At 37.7% G+C, this 16,590-nt stretch overlaps 1 protein-coding gene across 10 annotated transcripts in view; it reads left to right on the top strand.

Moving 5' to 3' along the window:
- Positions 1–10,134, top strand: part of CAPRIN2 (caprin family member 2) — a 45,575-nt gene extending 35,441 nt beyond the window's left edge. For 4 of the 10 annotated variants that reach the window (XM_032159942.2, XM_032159940.2, XM_058442016.1 and 1 more), the window contains 6 exons: positions 490–636; positions 3,026–3,194; positions 4,561–4,746; positions 5,805–5,908; positions 8,058–8,121; positions 9,218–10,134. In XM_032159942.2, the coding sequence (XP_032015833.1) occupies positions 490–636; positions 3,026–3,194; positions 4,561–4,746; positions 5,805–5,908; positions 8,058–8,121; positions 9,218–9,786 (1,239 nt within the window). In that variant the 3' untranslated portion in view covers positions 9,787–10,134. Of the gene's footprint in view, positions 1–489; positions 637–3,025; positions 3,195–4,560; positions 4,747–5,804; positions 5,909–8,057; positions 8,122–9,173 lie in introns of all 10 variants that reach the window. The other 6 variants (XM_058442019.1, XM_058442022.1, XM_058442017.1 and 3 more) reach the window with 6 other exon arrangements.
- The last annotated feature ends 6,456 nt before the right edge of the window (positions 10,135–16,590 follow it).

Below are 16,590 nucleotides of genomic sequence, written 5' to 3'. Positions count from 1 at the left end.
ACTTGTGGCTTCCTTAGGTAAGGATTACTTAAATTGGATCAGAGTTGTTTTCTGTTTTAGGTAGCTGACTTAGAAACCTACTAATAAGTCTTTAAAATAGAGAAAAATTAACACTAAACAACTAACCCAAGTTTTTTCTTAAATCCAATTCTGACGTATAAATTTTGAATAATATTAGGTTCTTCAGTGGAAGTTACCATTTCAGGGTTTGAAAAGGACTAGGTGCACATAAAAAGTTCAGCCCCTCGTCTGTTAGACTGATTATTGGTAAGACTCTTTCACTTAGTCAGCAAGCTGTGCAAAGCAAATACTGGTATGCATCCTCAGCAACTGAGATTTGAAATTGTAAGCAAAAGCTATTCTTTTGCATTCCTGTGTCCAAATGTCATCCTAAAGAACTTGCTGACTTATGCCAGTTTGGGTTTTAGAGTAAGTCAACTGCTTGTTATATGGCAGGTGATTGGCTGATGCTGCATTTCTCCTCCCCAGGCAGCAGTTCCCCCAGGCAAGCAACCGTCTTCACTAGCCTCTCCAAATCCTCCCATGGCAAAGGGCTCTGAACAGGGCTTCCAGTCACCTCCAGCAAGTAGTAGTTCAGTAACCATTAACACAGCACCCTTTCAAGCCATGCAGACAGTGAGTATGAAACATGAATGATGATTGCAGTTCATTATTCCTGTTAAAAGCCATTGTTTCTCTTACATAATTATTGGATACTATGTGAAAAGTTTGCCTTTTGTAAAATTTATTTGGGTTGGTAGAATTATATTTGGCCAGTGGCAATACTGTTTGTGGCAGAAGAGTAGGAAATCCACAGCCTCTAGAATTTTAAATGGGTGTTTTATCAGAGCATTATTCCTTCTTTTAGAATTAGTAGCAGGCAAAGCTGAGGACCCATATTAAACAAACAAAATGTGTGGGTTAGTTAATAATACTAACCATTACTAATATCATTACTAGTGTTATTCCCTAACATCAGTAACCTGAAATACCGGACACATACTTGGGTGTTCTGTCATTGCTGAAACTTACATTTTATTTTATCCTGATCTCAAGATGGTTTTTGGAGATTTGTTCAGATTTGTGTGGTGTTTTGAATTACGTATTTTTCTACGCATTGTAGTTAAGGCTTTTTTTTTTTTTAAATAATATTACAGGTAGTTTGGTATGTTTATTTTGTAAACACAGACTAGTATAAAACAGTTCTCTGGGGGGGAAAAAAGCCTTAGTGAGCCGTTAAGTACCCTTCCTATTGGTGCTTAGTGTCCCACTCCAAGCAGTTTGGAGTGATGGTGGTAGTGGGGCCAGTGGAGTAGCATGGAAAGCAGGCACCACCCCGGGAGATCGGCTGGTGAGTCCAGACAGCTGAATTCACTCACCTTATCACTTAGAATATCTTATTTCTAGCTAGAATAGTTTCCTTGCTTTCACACTTTTCCTGTCAGTTCATCCTGCACAGTATAGCCACATTGGTTTTACCTTTTCTTTTGTCTAATTAAAAGCAAGCAGTGTTCCATTACAGAATGAAATTTAGTTCTCTGACACTCAGTACCTTTTCAAGTGTGATATAACCTATCACACTAGTCCCCTGAGCTTGCCTTATATATTCTTGTCACAGTACCTTTTGCTCATGCCAATCTGTTTTCTCTGCCTGTTTGAATCCTACCCAGTACACATTGGTTCTTACTCCTTTATTGATTAAAGAATAGTTACAAAACCAGGCACTGTTCTTAATCACTGAGGTTGTAGCAGTGAAAAAAAGAAAAGTATGCTCAGGAAACTTAACATTTTAGTATGGAGGTAGGAGGGCTAGGGAGACAAATACCTGTGTATCAGGTGCTGTGTGATACAAGGAAAAATGGAGCAGAATCAGGGAGCTAGAGAGTCATAGAAGGACAGATCATTGCTTGCCACACGGTAAAGATTCAGTAAATGGTAAAATATTTCATTCATCTTTAGTTTTTGAAAAAAGACCCCTTTCCCTTGTATAGCTTTTATTGTCAGTAAGCATTATTACGACAGCATAATAGCAGGAAGATTAACTTTTGCTCTTAGGTGTAAATCCTGTCAGGAATCAAGTAGGAGTGTTTTTTTGTTGTTTTTTACTGTGGTAAAATGTATGTAACACAGAATTTACCATTTTAACCTTTTTAAAGTATACAATTCAGTGGCATTAAGTACATTCATATTGTGCAATCATCATCACTACTTTCAGAACTTTGTCATTATTCCAAACAGAAACTCAGTACCCATTAAACAATAACTTCCTATTTGTAACCCCCTCCACAGCTCTGCTAACCTCTATTCTACTTTGCTTCTATGAATTTACCTATTCTACCTCATATAAGTGGTATCCTACAACATTTTTCCTTTTGTATCTGGCTTATTGCACTTTGCATAATGTTTTCAAAGTTCATTCACGTTATACAGTGTATCGGAATTTCATTTTTGTATGACTGAATAATCCATTTTATGTATGTACTTCATTTCGCTTATCCATTCATCTGTTGGGAAGTTGAGTTGTTTGTACCTTTTGGCTATTCTGAATAATGCTGCTATGAACATGGGTGTATAAATATCTGTTTGAGTCCTGCTTTCAATTATTTTGGGTATATACCTAGAAATGAAATTAGTGGATCATATGTTAATTCTGTACTTTTTGAGAAGGCAGCATACTGTTTTCCACAGGGTGACTGCACCATTTTGCATTCCCACTGGCAATGCATGAGGGTTCCAGTTCCTCCGCATCCTTGCCAACACTTATTTTCTGTCTTTTTGGTAATTGCCCTGCTAATGGGTATAAAATTTTATGGCATTATGGTTTGGATTTACATGTCCCTAATGACTAATGATGATGAGCATGTTTTCATGTGCTTATTTGCCATTTATCTTCTTTGGAGAGATGTCTATTCAAGTCCTTTGCCTGCAAAATAGAAGTTTTTGAATGTACAATTTTGCTGGATACCACCCTTAAGCATTTTCTTTGAAACTTCCTAAATGACTCAGTGTGTCCTTGTCTTTTAAGGTATTTAACGTTAATGCACCTCTGCCTCCACGAAAAGAACAAGAAATAAAAGAAGCCCCTTATTCACCTGGCTACAATCAAAGTTTTACCACAGCAAGTACACAAACACCACCCCAGTGCCAACTGCCATCTATACATGTAGAACAAACTGTCCATTCTCAAGAGACTGGTAAGATCTTTGCATATGATATTTGGAAGACTTAGAGGGACAGCCAATTGAATGGAAAGCAAGTCTAGCAAGTCTGCAGTGACACTTTAGAAGTATTTTCCTGACTAGTAAGCATTATTTCTTCACATGTTCCTCCAGTGTTGAGGAAAACCTAATGCCCTTTCCTGTACTTTAAGTTTACCTATTAATTTTAATTTTTGTAGAGATAGAACTTAGATGACTGATTTAACCTTGAAGTAGGTTTGTATTTTTAAATCTATTTGCTTTGATTACCACAGACAGTGATTGAGGTAGATGGGCTGCTTGTATGAAGGTTTTGAAACCATTCTGTTAATCCTTTTAACAAAAATGGTTATCTGTCCTTTTCTCTTTTATCTTATAATAAAAGATTGAAGACTGTGAAGATATGACTTAGTATGCTCATTGTACTGTTTGCTTAGAGATGAGAGGCTATTTTGATCTTTCATGCTGTTCTAAATCATGAAAGAATAGGTAACTTTGTACTCATTTCTTAATTTAAATTTAAGAAGCACCTGTAGATTTTTTGTATTGGTATTTCAGATCCCTATTGAGTTTTTTAACTGAAGTCGGAGCAAACGAATTGAGCTTTCTGAGTGCTTGGCTAATCAAGTGATGAAGAGGTAGTAATATAAATTCTGGGACCTAGGCACAGATGACCTGATTCTGTTCTCCCCTCTACTGTTGAAAGACAGGGCAAGTGACTTACGTAAGGGATATTTTTGTCTTGTGCCTTCTCAGATACAGTATTAATTAGAATCCATTTTCTTTTACTCCCTCATCTGGAGTATTTAGCCTGCTTTTTAAAAATTGTCGTAAAATATACATAACATAAAAATTACCATTTTAATCATTTTTAACTATATAGTTCTGTGGCATTAAGTACAACCAAACTGTTGTGTAATTATTACCACTGTCCGCCTCCAGAACTTTTCATCTTTCCCCAACTGAAACTTTGTAATCATTTAATACTAACTCCTCCTCCTCCTCTCCCCCCAGCCCCTGGCAACCACCATTCTACTTTCTGATTCTGAAAATGACTGCTCTAGGTACCTCATATAAGTGGTATACAATATTTGTGCTTTTGAAACTAGCTTGTTTTACTTGGCATGTCTTAAGGGTTCATTCGTGTTGTAGCATGGGTCAAAATTTTCTTCCTTTTTTAGGCTGAATAATATTCCATTATATATATGAATTATGTATGAGTCATATAGATGAATTATATATATGAATATACATCTCATTTTTAAAGGGAGCAAGTTGTATTAATGATTTTGATATATATTGGCTTCTAAGTATAAAGACTATTAGCATTTAACTCTTGGACTCTAAAACCGTTTTTCTTAAGCAGCAAATTATCATCCTGATGGAACTATTCAAGTAAGCAATGGTAGCCTTGCCTTTTACCCAGCACAGACGAATGTATTTCCCAGACCTACTCAGCCATTTGTCAATAGCCGGGGATCTGTTAGAGGATGTACTCGTGGTGGGAGATTAATAACCAATTCCTATCGGTCCCCTGGTGGTTATAAAGGTATGCCCTGAATAAAATTTAATTATACTGAATTATTTTGTCTGTGTGTTTACTTGACTCAAACCATTTTTACCTAACCTTCTTCCCTTTTGTCATTTACAATGTAGTAGAGAATTTCCTGTTTGTGGATAATAAAGTATTTTTAATATACCTATTCTCCGTAACAGAGGAACTAATTTTCTATATGAAAAGCAGATTGATTTTGTGACTTACTGAAGTGGAAAGTTTCACTATATTGTTTTACAAAGGATGAATTTTCATATTTGAGTAATGTTTTTCTTTTGTTGACTTTGCTAAAAGTGTATCATATTTACAAAATGTCCATTTTCTAGTTATTTGTTAGATTATGTCACAAAGAAGAATATAGAATTTGAGACTATAATAGTGATGTTCTCTTAAACTTTTGTTATGGTTCCAAGTATCCTAGTCACTACTTACTATTAACAAAAATACTCTAGACAGGCTGGGTGCAATGGCTGATGCCTGTCATCCCATTTCTTTGGGATGCCAAGGTAGGAGGATCATTGAGGCCAGGAGTTTGCGACCAGCCTGGGCAACATAGGGAGACCCTGCCTCTACAAAGAATTAAAAAATATTAGTTGGGCATGGTGATGTGCACCTGTAGTCCCAGCTACTTGGGAGGCTGAACTGGGAAGAATGCTTGAGTCCAAGAGTTTGAGGTTACAGTGGGCTGTGATCTCACTACTATGCTCCAGCCTGAGTAACAGAGCGAGGCACTGCCTTTAAAAAAGCAAACAACAACAAAACAACCCTAGACAGAGGCCCTAAGTACCTAACTGCCCTACCACCACCCTTTCCCAACCCCACCCTGCATTTTAGCAGTAGTAAATTTATAAACCTGGCTTATTTGAAGACAGCAATGTTGTGTACATATATGTTTTACTGTGGAAGCAATATTAGTAGAGTTTGCTTAAAGAGGGCATAAGTCTGATGATAGCATTATATAATCAATTTAACTTTTAAAGCAATATAGAATTAGACTGTTTAAAAGTTTAATATGGTTTTGTTCATAATCTTATGTAAGTTTGTTTATTTAGTAGGTTTTGATACTTATAGAGGACTCCCTTCAATTTCCAATGGAAATTATAGCCAGCTGCAGTTCCAAGCTAGAGAGTATTCTGGAGCACCTTATTCCCAAAGGGTAAGTAAGAATAGTTGTCATCGTTGAATAGTGCTACAGTTGTTGATGTTAAGGTGGTGATTGAAGTATATCGCAGAGTCATAATTTGTTTTCTAAAAGTGCACTCTTAGTTTTAAAACTACTTGTAAGTCCTGTGGAGAAGAGTTGAGTTAGAAGCTTTTTCCAATTACCCAAGAAAGATAAATGATAATTGCTTGTTATGTGGAACTTAGAAGGTGTTAAGGACATTATTAATCATGTTGTTTGCATTAACTCATTTGCTCTTCCACCTGACAGGAGAAATGGGTTCAGAGGTTAGATAACTTATCTAAGGTCACTCATCAAGGAAATGGTAAAGATTAGAACGTGACTTTCTTACTCCAGAGCCCATGATTTTAACTTTATTACATTGCCTTCAGCTTAACTTGCCTAAATAGCAAATGTAGCGAAGCCCTTTTTCGTAAGTTTTTTGTTGTTGTTTGTACTTATTTGAAGAACCCAGCATATTTTCTTTACTACATATGATAAAAGACTCATAAGAGTATGTTAGAAATTCCACTTTAACTAAACCTTGGGAACTTAAGGATTTGAATCTATAATACATCAGCATATTCAGTTTTGAAGTTTTACAAGCCTTTGAGTATGTGTATGGTACCATACTGAGTTCTGTTGGTAATATATAAAGTACCTGTCCTTGAAGAACTTACAGTTACATGGGGTAGGATGGATATCCACACAGAGGCAGTATTGAAAAGGGTGAAGGCTGGGCGTGGTGACTCACACCTGTAATCCCAGCACTTTGGGAGGCTGAGGCAGGTGGATCACTTGAGGTCAGGAGTTCGACACCAGCCTGACCAACATGGTGAAACCCCATCTCTACTAAAAATCAAAATTAGCCAGATGTGGTGGCACACGCCTGCAATCCCAGCTACTCAGGAGGCTGAGGCAGGAGAATCGCTTGAACCTGGGAGGTGGAGGTTGCAGTGAGCAGAGATAGCGCCATTGCACTCCACCCTGGGCAAGAAGAGTGAGACTATGTCTCAAAAAAAAAAAAAAAGAGTGGAGAACACCTTGGAATCTAAATGCCTTGGGTTTGACCCCTTATTTATCCCTTCTCTTGCCATGTGACCTCGGATATGTTAGTGAAACTTTCTGAGCTCTAGTTCCTCATCTGTTAGTTTTTCATCTAACATTGAGGGGTAGTGAGGTTTTCTCCATGAGATATTCTGAGAATTAAATGAACTAAAGCACCCAAGTGCTTAGCATTACAGAGCCAGGTGTGTTTATCAGCCCATGCAAATATTAGATGTTATTACGTGATCCTCAGGGAATGTATGTGAGGGGAGGATGTTGATTAATACAGACTTAGGTAAAAGAACTGTCTCTTCTTAATACCACTATTACAGTATTTTGTGTGCTCTTTTACATTTTTCCTGAGGAACAAGAAATTGATAATGCTAGTTGCTATTGCAAAGGGGCGACTGGGAGTATGGAGTAAGAGGCTTTATTATTTTTATTGTGTACCTTCTTGTCCTTTTCAATTTTTATTGCATATAATAATTACACCACTAATTATTCTTTTCATAGGTTGTATGAAGTTTGGCTTCCTTCATACTTGAGTTTGTTTGAAGTACTGCCCCTGGAACATTTTTTCTTAATATTGGATTATATTTCTAGGCAATAAATATATTTATACAATATGATTTTTTATCAATTTCTTAAAAAAAAAATTCCAAAACCCCAACATAGTTGGTATTAGTCTTCCCAGTTTGGTGTATAAATAGAGCAAGGTTGAGAAAAATCTGCATTCTTGCTTTATGATGTCCTTTTATACTGAGATGAGGGACAAAGGACCATGCCACATTAAAAAATTTCTCTCATTACCTAGCATTGTATCTTTTACATAGTATTCTCCAAGTGCTTTATTGTTTTTCAGGTATTAACAGATCTGATTGGTCAGGTTAATAAACAGATGAAGCAAGTAATGCCACTGTTGCCCTTGCTTTGTTTTTCTTAGTGTTTGGAAACACCTGAGCCTCTTTGGTTGCTGGGGAAGGCCAGGTAAAGAACTAAGGGGACTAATCTTATTTGCCAGCCAGTAGTCCTGTGTAATAACCAATTATAGTCCTGCATTTTTAATGCCAAGGTAAATATTATATGTTCACTTTAGGATAATTTCCAGCAATGTTATAAGCGAGGAGGGACATCTGGTGGTCCACGAGCAAATTCGAGAGGTAAGGGGAATTAGCTGAATAGTTTTCTTACCCAAAACATGTCTCTAGCTCTTTCTGCATCCTCTACCAAGTTCCTTCCAAAGCACGTTGCTTTTTAGCATTTATCTTGTTGAGGTTTTCAGTTTGCTTGAATGTAGTACTAAAGTACTAAGTAGGGAGATATTAGACCACTAGATAGGCTGTGGAAACCAATTGCAAATTGAATTAAAAGGGTGGGTGTTTTTTAAAAATCTGATTGATAGTAGAGCATATTTAACCTTATATATTCACTATGCTGATTTCAAATATTTTTCATGTGATGATTCAGGATGGTGGTTTTTGTAATAATGGGTGCTTCTACTTACTGTCATGTCACTGCATTAATAGATTCGAATAAGCAAAAATTAAGACATTGTGACTTGAGACAAAACCAGCATAGTTATAACACTTTAAAATATGGAGGAACTATTAAAAGTTTGTATAAGGGAGAAAAAAAATCATTGAAGAGTAACTTTGTCACAGGAAAGCAGTCTTTTCCTTCTGAAAAAATAGTATTCAGTTTGCCTTTGCCTTAGTCTGAGCAGTGTTTTTGTATGGCACTTAAAACATTAAAAGTGTATGACTTGGAAATAAAAAAAACCAAGCATTCATCATGGGACTTAGTTCCATATCAATGTATCTCTGAATGGCTAGTGGCTAGTAGTTCTAAAAGTTGGTTCTTTTATGTAGTCTCCATTTTCTTGAGACTTTCTACAGTAGCTGATTTGTAGAATGATCTCTGAGAAATTAAGAATTATGGGAGGAAGATGAAGTAAAAAGTGTTCAGACCTGAGTTTTAGACTTTGCTAAGTTATCTAGCCTTTCGGGGGCCACATTTTCTTAATCTTAAAAAAGGATCAATTAGACAAGATTATCTTGGACCTTTCTGGCTTTAGAAGAGTATTGTAAAAACCTATTGCCAGAAAAATCTAGAAAAGTATAATCTAGCTATATATTGCTTTTGTTTTGGAATTTACTATAAAATGTGTCTGTCTATTTCAGTAGCCAACTAATGTTAAATATTGTGTTCAAAGCTAACTGCTTCATTATGAGAAACTCACTGTTGCTAATAAAACAGCAGGGTGGAGTGATTCTTCTCAGGTGAGCAGCCCAGAAAGAGACAACGAAACCTTTAACAGTGGTGACTCTGGACAAGGAGACTCCCGTAGCATGACCCCTGTGGATGTGCCAGTGACAAATCCAGCAGCCACCATACTGCCAGTACACGTCTACCCCCTGCCTCAGCAGATGCGAGTTGCCTTCTCAGCAGCCAGAACCTCTAATCTGGCCCCTGGAACTTTAGACCAACCTATTGTGTTTGATCTCCTTCTGAACAACTTAGGAGAAACTTTTGATCTTCAGCTTGGTAGATTTAATTGCCCAGTGAATGGCACTTATGTTTTCATTTTTCACATGCTAAAGCTGGCAGTGAATGTGCCACTGTATGTCAACCTCATGAAGAACGAAGAGGTCTTGGTATCAGCCTATGCCAATGATGGTGCTCCAGACCATGAAACTGCTAGCAATCATGCAATTCTTCAGCTCTTCCAGGGAGACCAGATATGGTTACGTCTGCACAGGGGAGCAATTTATGGAAGTAGCTGGAAATATTCTACGTTTTCAGGCTATCTTCTTTATCAAGATTGAAAGTCAGTACAGTATTGACAATAAAAGGATGGTGTTCTAATTAGTGGGATTGAAGGAAAAGTAGTCTTTGCTCTCATGACTGGTTTAGGAAAATGTTTTTGTTCCTAGAGGAAGGAGGAGGTCCTTACTTTTTTGTTTTCCTTCCTAAGGGGAAAAATCAAGCTGAATGACAATTAGCACTAATCTGGCACTTTATAAATTGTGATGTAGCCTCGCTAGTCAAGCTGTGAATGTATATTGTTTGCACTTAATCCTTAACTGTATTAACGTTCAGCTTACTAAACTGACTGCCTCAAGTCCAGGCAAGTTACAATGCCTTGTTGTGCCTCAATAAAAAAGTTACATGCACCTTCAGTGTTCCTATTTAATTAAACATTTAGTTGAGAGGTAAAATATCTGCTTTTTAATAGTCATCACTGATAACTCTTGAATGGTTATTTCTTCATGGGCTCATGCTATTATTTTAAAATAAGACATATATAACAGTTCCTTCTAGGGTTACTTTTCTCTGATACATGCCATTCATCAAAACATTTGATCTGTTTTCCATGGGCCAAATCATGCATTCTTCTTGAAGCTATTCTATTTTGCAGTAGGGCATGGGCTTCCTTTAGTTAGCTATCTTTGGGTAGCTACTATATGTGTAGTAATATACAATAGGAGATACACAGGCAATACTACTGGCCCACCATCAATATGGCTTACACTTTCTAGTGGATTCTCAATTTAATTTGAGCAGGCAAAATGCTAAGACATTAAAAAGCAGAGGCTCTGTGGTCAGGCAATGCTGTGTTTCAGAGTCCTGATTCTGCCACTTAGTAGCTAATCTTAGATAAGTTATGTTACCTCTAATATGTCTCTCTCTTAAATACTGTTTCTCAAATGTAAAATATGAATGATGATAGATTACCATCAGGACAATTGTGAAGTTTAAGAACATATCTAAAAGACTGAACATAGTGCCTGGCACATACACATTTAAGAAATGCAGTAAAATTTAGTGTTCATTCTAGCCATATGATACTTTCTCACACTTAGAGCTTGTATGTCTTCTTCAGTAATAAGTTTTTTTATTTCTCAGTTTAAATAATAATTTTTGGCCAGGTGTGGTGGCTCACGCCTGTAATCCCAGTACTTTGGGAGGCTGAGGTGGGCAGATCACCAGAGTCAGGAGTTCAAGACCAGCCTGGCCAACAATGGTGAAACCCTGTCTCTGCTAAAAATACAAAAATTAGCCAGGTGTGCTGGTGGGCACCTGTAATCCCAGCTACTTGGGAGGTTGAGGTAGGAGAATGGCTTGAGCCTGGGAGGCAGAGGTTGCAGTGAGCCAAGATCATGCCACTGCACTCCAGCCTGGGCGACTGAAAGAGACTCTGTCTCAAAAAAAAAAAAAAAAATTTTTTTAAAGTGGCCATTTTGGTTGCATTTTCAGGACTATATTAAGGGTTGGAGAAGGGTGTTATTACACATCAATTAAAACAAGTAATCTGCTGAGGCAGAAAATAATTTGCCGGGTCTGACCCGCAGACCCTGGCTGAACTATGGATGAAAAAATGTACACTGACACAGGTATTTCGCCTGACAATGTGATGAGGGGACTTCACTACTCAGCACTGCCGACAAGAGAGTACAGCGAGAGTGAAGCCCCCATAAGCCAGTGATATTTGTATTTATTTAGTACAGATTTAATGACAAAGGCTTTGAGTCAACACACTTGTGGCTAATTAACATGCCCGCTCCCCTCCCCCACCCACCAAGAGAGCAGTCCTGTGCATGAATGATTAAAGGCCAGGTTCCAGGTTCCGAGGCCTGAGTAACTTATCTAGATCAATTCCTTTACATCCCCTTGTTATATAACCTAAGCTTTTAAGAGAATTCAGCTGCCTTCAGCCAAATTGTCTTTTGAAGCTTTTGCAGAACCTCCTGGCCTTCCAAGAAGGTTTGCTTCTTTCTATAATTTCCTCTTAATTTCTCCTATCACCCTGTCTGAACTCCTGCAATAATTGTTTTGATTTTCCTCTCTGAGGTGTTGAGTAATCTCAGGAAAATGGTATAAGAGCATTACGTTTATTACAGTTAATATTTTTGAGCTGGGTGTGGGTTCAGCAATTACACCCTGAAGCCATGTGTAATTCTCCGTGGTGTTAAATGCTAGTATAGTGTTCTCAAGATAGAAGATGGGATTTGATTCAGTACCTCACATAACTTTTTCAGTTTATGGTAGGAACTTCGAAGGGTAGGGATAATAGTATTCCAGTTAAAAAAATTAGCTCATGGCTTTTATGTCCACAACACAACTAAAAAGCACATAGAAAAGTGGTAATATGATTAAATGATGGAGGGGAAAACTTGATGTTTAAGAACAGTTGGTGATCAGTAAGGCCTTTCTCTAGCTGTGAATTTCCTACTGCATTAAAGTATTCAGCATAGTGTTTTTCTTACACACACAATGTTTATTTAAAATACATTGGGCAACTCTACTTTTTTTTTTAAATAAGTGTCCAACCAAGAGATTCATTAATTAGGGTATCCCCTTACAATAAGAGTCATATTTTAGGAGAGTATTTGAAATGTTACTTTGCTAAGTATAAAGATAATGAACTAGACATTTTTTGACTTATAAGAATGCATGGACAAGATATTTCATTTTGAAGCAGTATAACTTTGAGGCTAGTTCTGGAAGCTATTACTAAAAGCAGATGTCTTTACGGAAGGATGTGCACATACACAGAATTTACATACATTTGTAAGAGATAGAGTAGGGATCCAGAGATATCTAAAGTCCATTTATGGACCTTGTGGAAAGAACTTATATTTTGCTGGGAAGATCTTATTGTAGATACGGCTGGCATGGAGAGACATTCCATATAATTATTCCATATAATTATCCGAATATACAAATACTTAGTTGTTTTACTAAAAGCAGAGATGAGGGAGGTAAAATAAGTTTCCTGTTTACTAGATTCTCCTCGGAGTTTTTTAAGTCTTTTAGTCTTTTATTAAGTGACGTCTCCTCCCTACGCCCAAAGTTGTGAGCCACTGACTTTTTATCTCCTCTAAAATGATTTGAGTAAATGAGCAGGCATTTAAAGCAGGATGTTTTTTGAGAGGTTTACTCACTTGTTTCCTGTACTAGTTATCTGTCAACCATCCCATTTTTCTGTTTACCTTTCTCAATTCCATAATAGCTTTATTTTTACAATCCTATGACATCACATACTGTGTTTTTATACTCTTAATCTTTCCTGTTTGCACAGTTAAACTCTGTAGCTTTAATGATCAGTGTTCTATTGTGAGCCTTACGATAACTAGGATGTTATTTTATGTATTTTAAAGGTGAAATAATTGTTAGCATATACAAAGTGTTTCCCTATTGCTAGGTACAGTGGCTTATGCTTGTAATTACAGCACTTTGGGAGGCCGAGGTGGGTGGATCGCTTGAGCGCAGGAGTTAGACCAGCCTGGGCAACATGGTGAAGCCCTGTCTCTACAAAAAGATAGAAGAAATAAGCTGGGTGTGGTGTCGTGCCCCTGTAGTCCCAACTACTCAGGAGACTCAGGTGGGAGAATCACCTGAGCCTGCGCATTGAGGCTGCAGTGAGCTGTAATTGTGCCATTGCACGCCAGCCTGAGTGGCAGAATGAGACCCTGTCTCAAATAAAATGTTTTTCTGTATGACTTATCTCCTTCTCTGCCAAATACTTTAAATAATTTTGATGAAAAATTTAGCTCTCTGGTTTCTCTACTTGTTACTCTATATCAGGGGTGTTCTTACTGACCACTTTTGTGATTAGACCACAGTGGCTTTGTTCTCATTTCGACAGTTTACAGGTACAGCTCATTTGCTACCAGTGCAAGATATTGAATGCTAGATTATAATTGTATTCATTATTAATACCAAGAGGACTTAGCCTCAGTAATTCTGTTTCTCAAGCATTATTCCTTTATTCATTTTATTTCAAAGACCCTAAACTTTGGTAATGATTAGTCTTTCAAATATTTGGGTTATCTGATTTGTATCTGACTCTGGGACTACAAAGATGAATGATATTAAAATATTCAGACACATCAGGTATGTCCATTTCACCCACTGAGAGCAAGTCTCTTCTTTAATTACTCATTTGATTTTTATCACACTTTTCCTCCTCTCTGTCTGAAAGTGTTACTATTCAAAAACTAGACTTTTGGATCACTTCTATAACTTTCTTTTCTTTTGTTTCTGATTTTTATTGGGAGATTTCTTTGACTTTTATCTTCCTACCATTTTATGAAGTTTTAAATTTTCATTAACATTCAAAATTTCTAAGTAGACCTGTTACCTGAATGTTTATTACATACAGTTGTCCGTCAGCATCCATGGGGGATTGTTTCCAGGACCCCTACAGATAATAAAATCACAAATGCTCTCTAGTCCCTGATACAAAAGGGAGTAGTGTTTGCCAATAACCTCCACACATCCCCCTGTATACTTTAGATCATCTCTAGATTATTTATAATATGCTGTGTAGATGCTATGTAAATAGTTGTTATACTGGATTGTTTAGGGAATAATGACAAGAAAAAATGGTTTGTACATGCTCAGTATAGAAACAAGCATCCTTTGTTTCCCTGAATATTTTCAATCTGTGGATGTGGGACCTGTGGCTCTGGAGGGCCAACTGTGTATGTATTCTGTTATTGTTTCATGATTGCATTATTTTCTCATTACTCTAAGGATAGTTTTTTAAAAGGTTTTTTTACCCTAAGTAGTCTATTTACTACACTTTTTCTATTCTATTCACTTAACTGCATTGTTTTATTTGCTCAGAATCTTGTGATAATTGGCTGACTGTTTGAATGGAGCACCAACCCCACACCTACTGGGGGGTCATCCTGGAAGGGCATCCAACAAAGTTGGAGACCCCAGCTCTGGTGTGGGGTGTGGGGTGAAAAGCAGGTCAAATTCAGGTTTCAAGACAGGCCAAGCTCGGTGCATTTTCTCGTCCACTGCCTCAGTTTACCTACATTCAGAAGATGGTCCAGGAAGAATTGAGCAGAGTTGGCTCCAAAACATTAGGGTGCTAACAGCAAAACAATTCCAAGACTTCATCTTGCTGTATGCCCAAATCATTTATGTTTATCTTGAGAGATGGGGATGAGTGGATGGTGGGTGCATGGTGGAGCTCTGAGGAGCCCTGTCCAGAGCCCCATCTTAGGGGGATACAGAGGACTTCCTGCCTGCCCACGGCCCCCTCTGGCCCTCACTTGGCATGCACAGGTCACCATCCATAGCAATGATGCTTCATTGGTCCCAAGGTCTAGGTGAAGGGGAGAACTGACCATCCTATCCCAACCTCCTGGGGCCTTCATGCTTACGTTCTTATTGAAGAAACACAAAGCCCTTGAGATTCATGTAACTGTATGATGGAGAGAAAAAAGTACCTAATGTTTCCCAAAAAAGACAGTATATTTTGTACTTTGTAAAGTGTTTATTAAAATGAAGGGGAGAAAACAGGAAAAAAAAAAAAAGAATGGGTCACCAAAAAGATGACTGGAAGCTTGAATGTAAAAGGTAGGGCCTGCTCATTTGGGGCTTCATGATAGCATTATTTTTTGTCAGGGTAGGGAACACCAATGTAGGGGTATGGAAGAGCATTCTAAGTGGGATGCAAAACCCAGAAGCCCTAAGGATAAATTAAACACACAGAATTTATTCCCACAAGACTTTTGATTGGAGGAAAATAGCAGCGTCAAAAGACAAAATGGCCACCTGCAGTGGGAGGAAATCAATAAATAAAAAAGGGCAATGGATGTGAAGAGGCAGTTAATACATGAAAACATTTTCAGTAAGCGTATGTAAGGTTTTAAGGCACGTACTTTGGCAAGCATGTGGGGAAATGGGCGTTCATGCTGTAGTTTGGAATAAAATTAGTATATTTTTGGAGAGTAAATTGGTAATGACTGTTAAGGTAAAATACACACACACACACACACACACACACACACACACACACACACACTCTCTGTCTCTCTCTCTCTCTCTTTTGACCCAGAAATTCCGCTGCTAGGAATTTGCCCTACAAATGGTAGAACAGAATTGATAACATCTCATTTATGTGAAAAATCTTAAAAGCATATATCTGATTGCTTGAACTTTTTTCTTTTCTGGTAGGATGTACAAGAAATTTGAAGGTGTTAGCTTTAAGGAAAGGGTTTGGGGCTTGTTGGGGGAGGAAGACTTGCTTTTCATTCTGAACTTTAGAACTTAAAAGGTATATATCACTTTTTTGTTAAAAATTTTAAACTAAGAGATAAAATGGTAGGTTGCTATGATACCTACCCTGCCTGTCTTTCTTTGGATAGAGTTTGAGGGTTTGTTTTAATTATCAAGTCTGGGATAATACTTTTAGAAAAAAGCCTAAGTACTTAAAAGCCTAAGTATTATCCACAATACACTAATTTTTGCATTTCACTTAATACTTTACTGCCATATATGTAACTTTTTTATTGTTTGTTTTTTGAGATAGGGTCTCACTCTGTCCCCCAGGCTGGAGTGCAGTGTGATCATGGCTCACTGCAGCCTTGACCTCCTGGGCTCAATTGATCCTCCTGCCTCAGCCTGCTGTGTGGCTAGGATTACGAGTGCACACCACCACACCCAGTTAATGTTTGGGAAGTTTTTTGTTTTCGTTTTTTTGAGATAGAGTCTCACTCTGTCACCCAGGCTGGAGTGCAGTGGTATGATCGCGGCTCACTGCAACCTCTGCCTCCTGGGTTTGTGCAATTCTCCCTCAGCCTCTCAAGTAGCTGGGATTACAGGCGTGC

The sequence above is a fragment of the Hylobates moloch genome, unplaced genomic scaffold, assembly GCF_009828535.3.
Source record: "Hylobates moloch isolate HMO894 unplaced genomic scaffold, HMol_V3 SCAFFOLD_8, whole genome shotgun sequence".
NCBI lineage: Eukaryota > Metazoa > Chordata > Mammalia > Primates > Hylobatidae > Hylobates > Hylobates moloch.
Note: the sequence above shows the minus strand (reverse complement) of the source record. Positions and strands in the feature narration are given on the sequence as shown.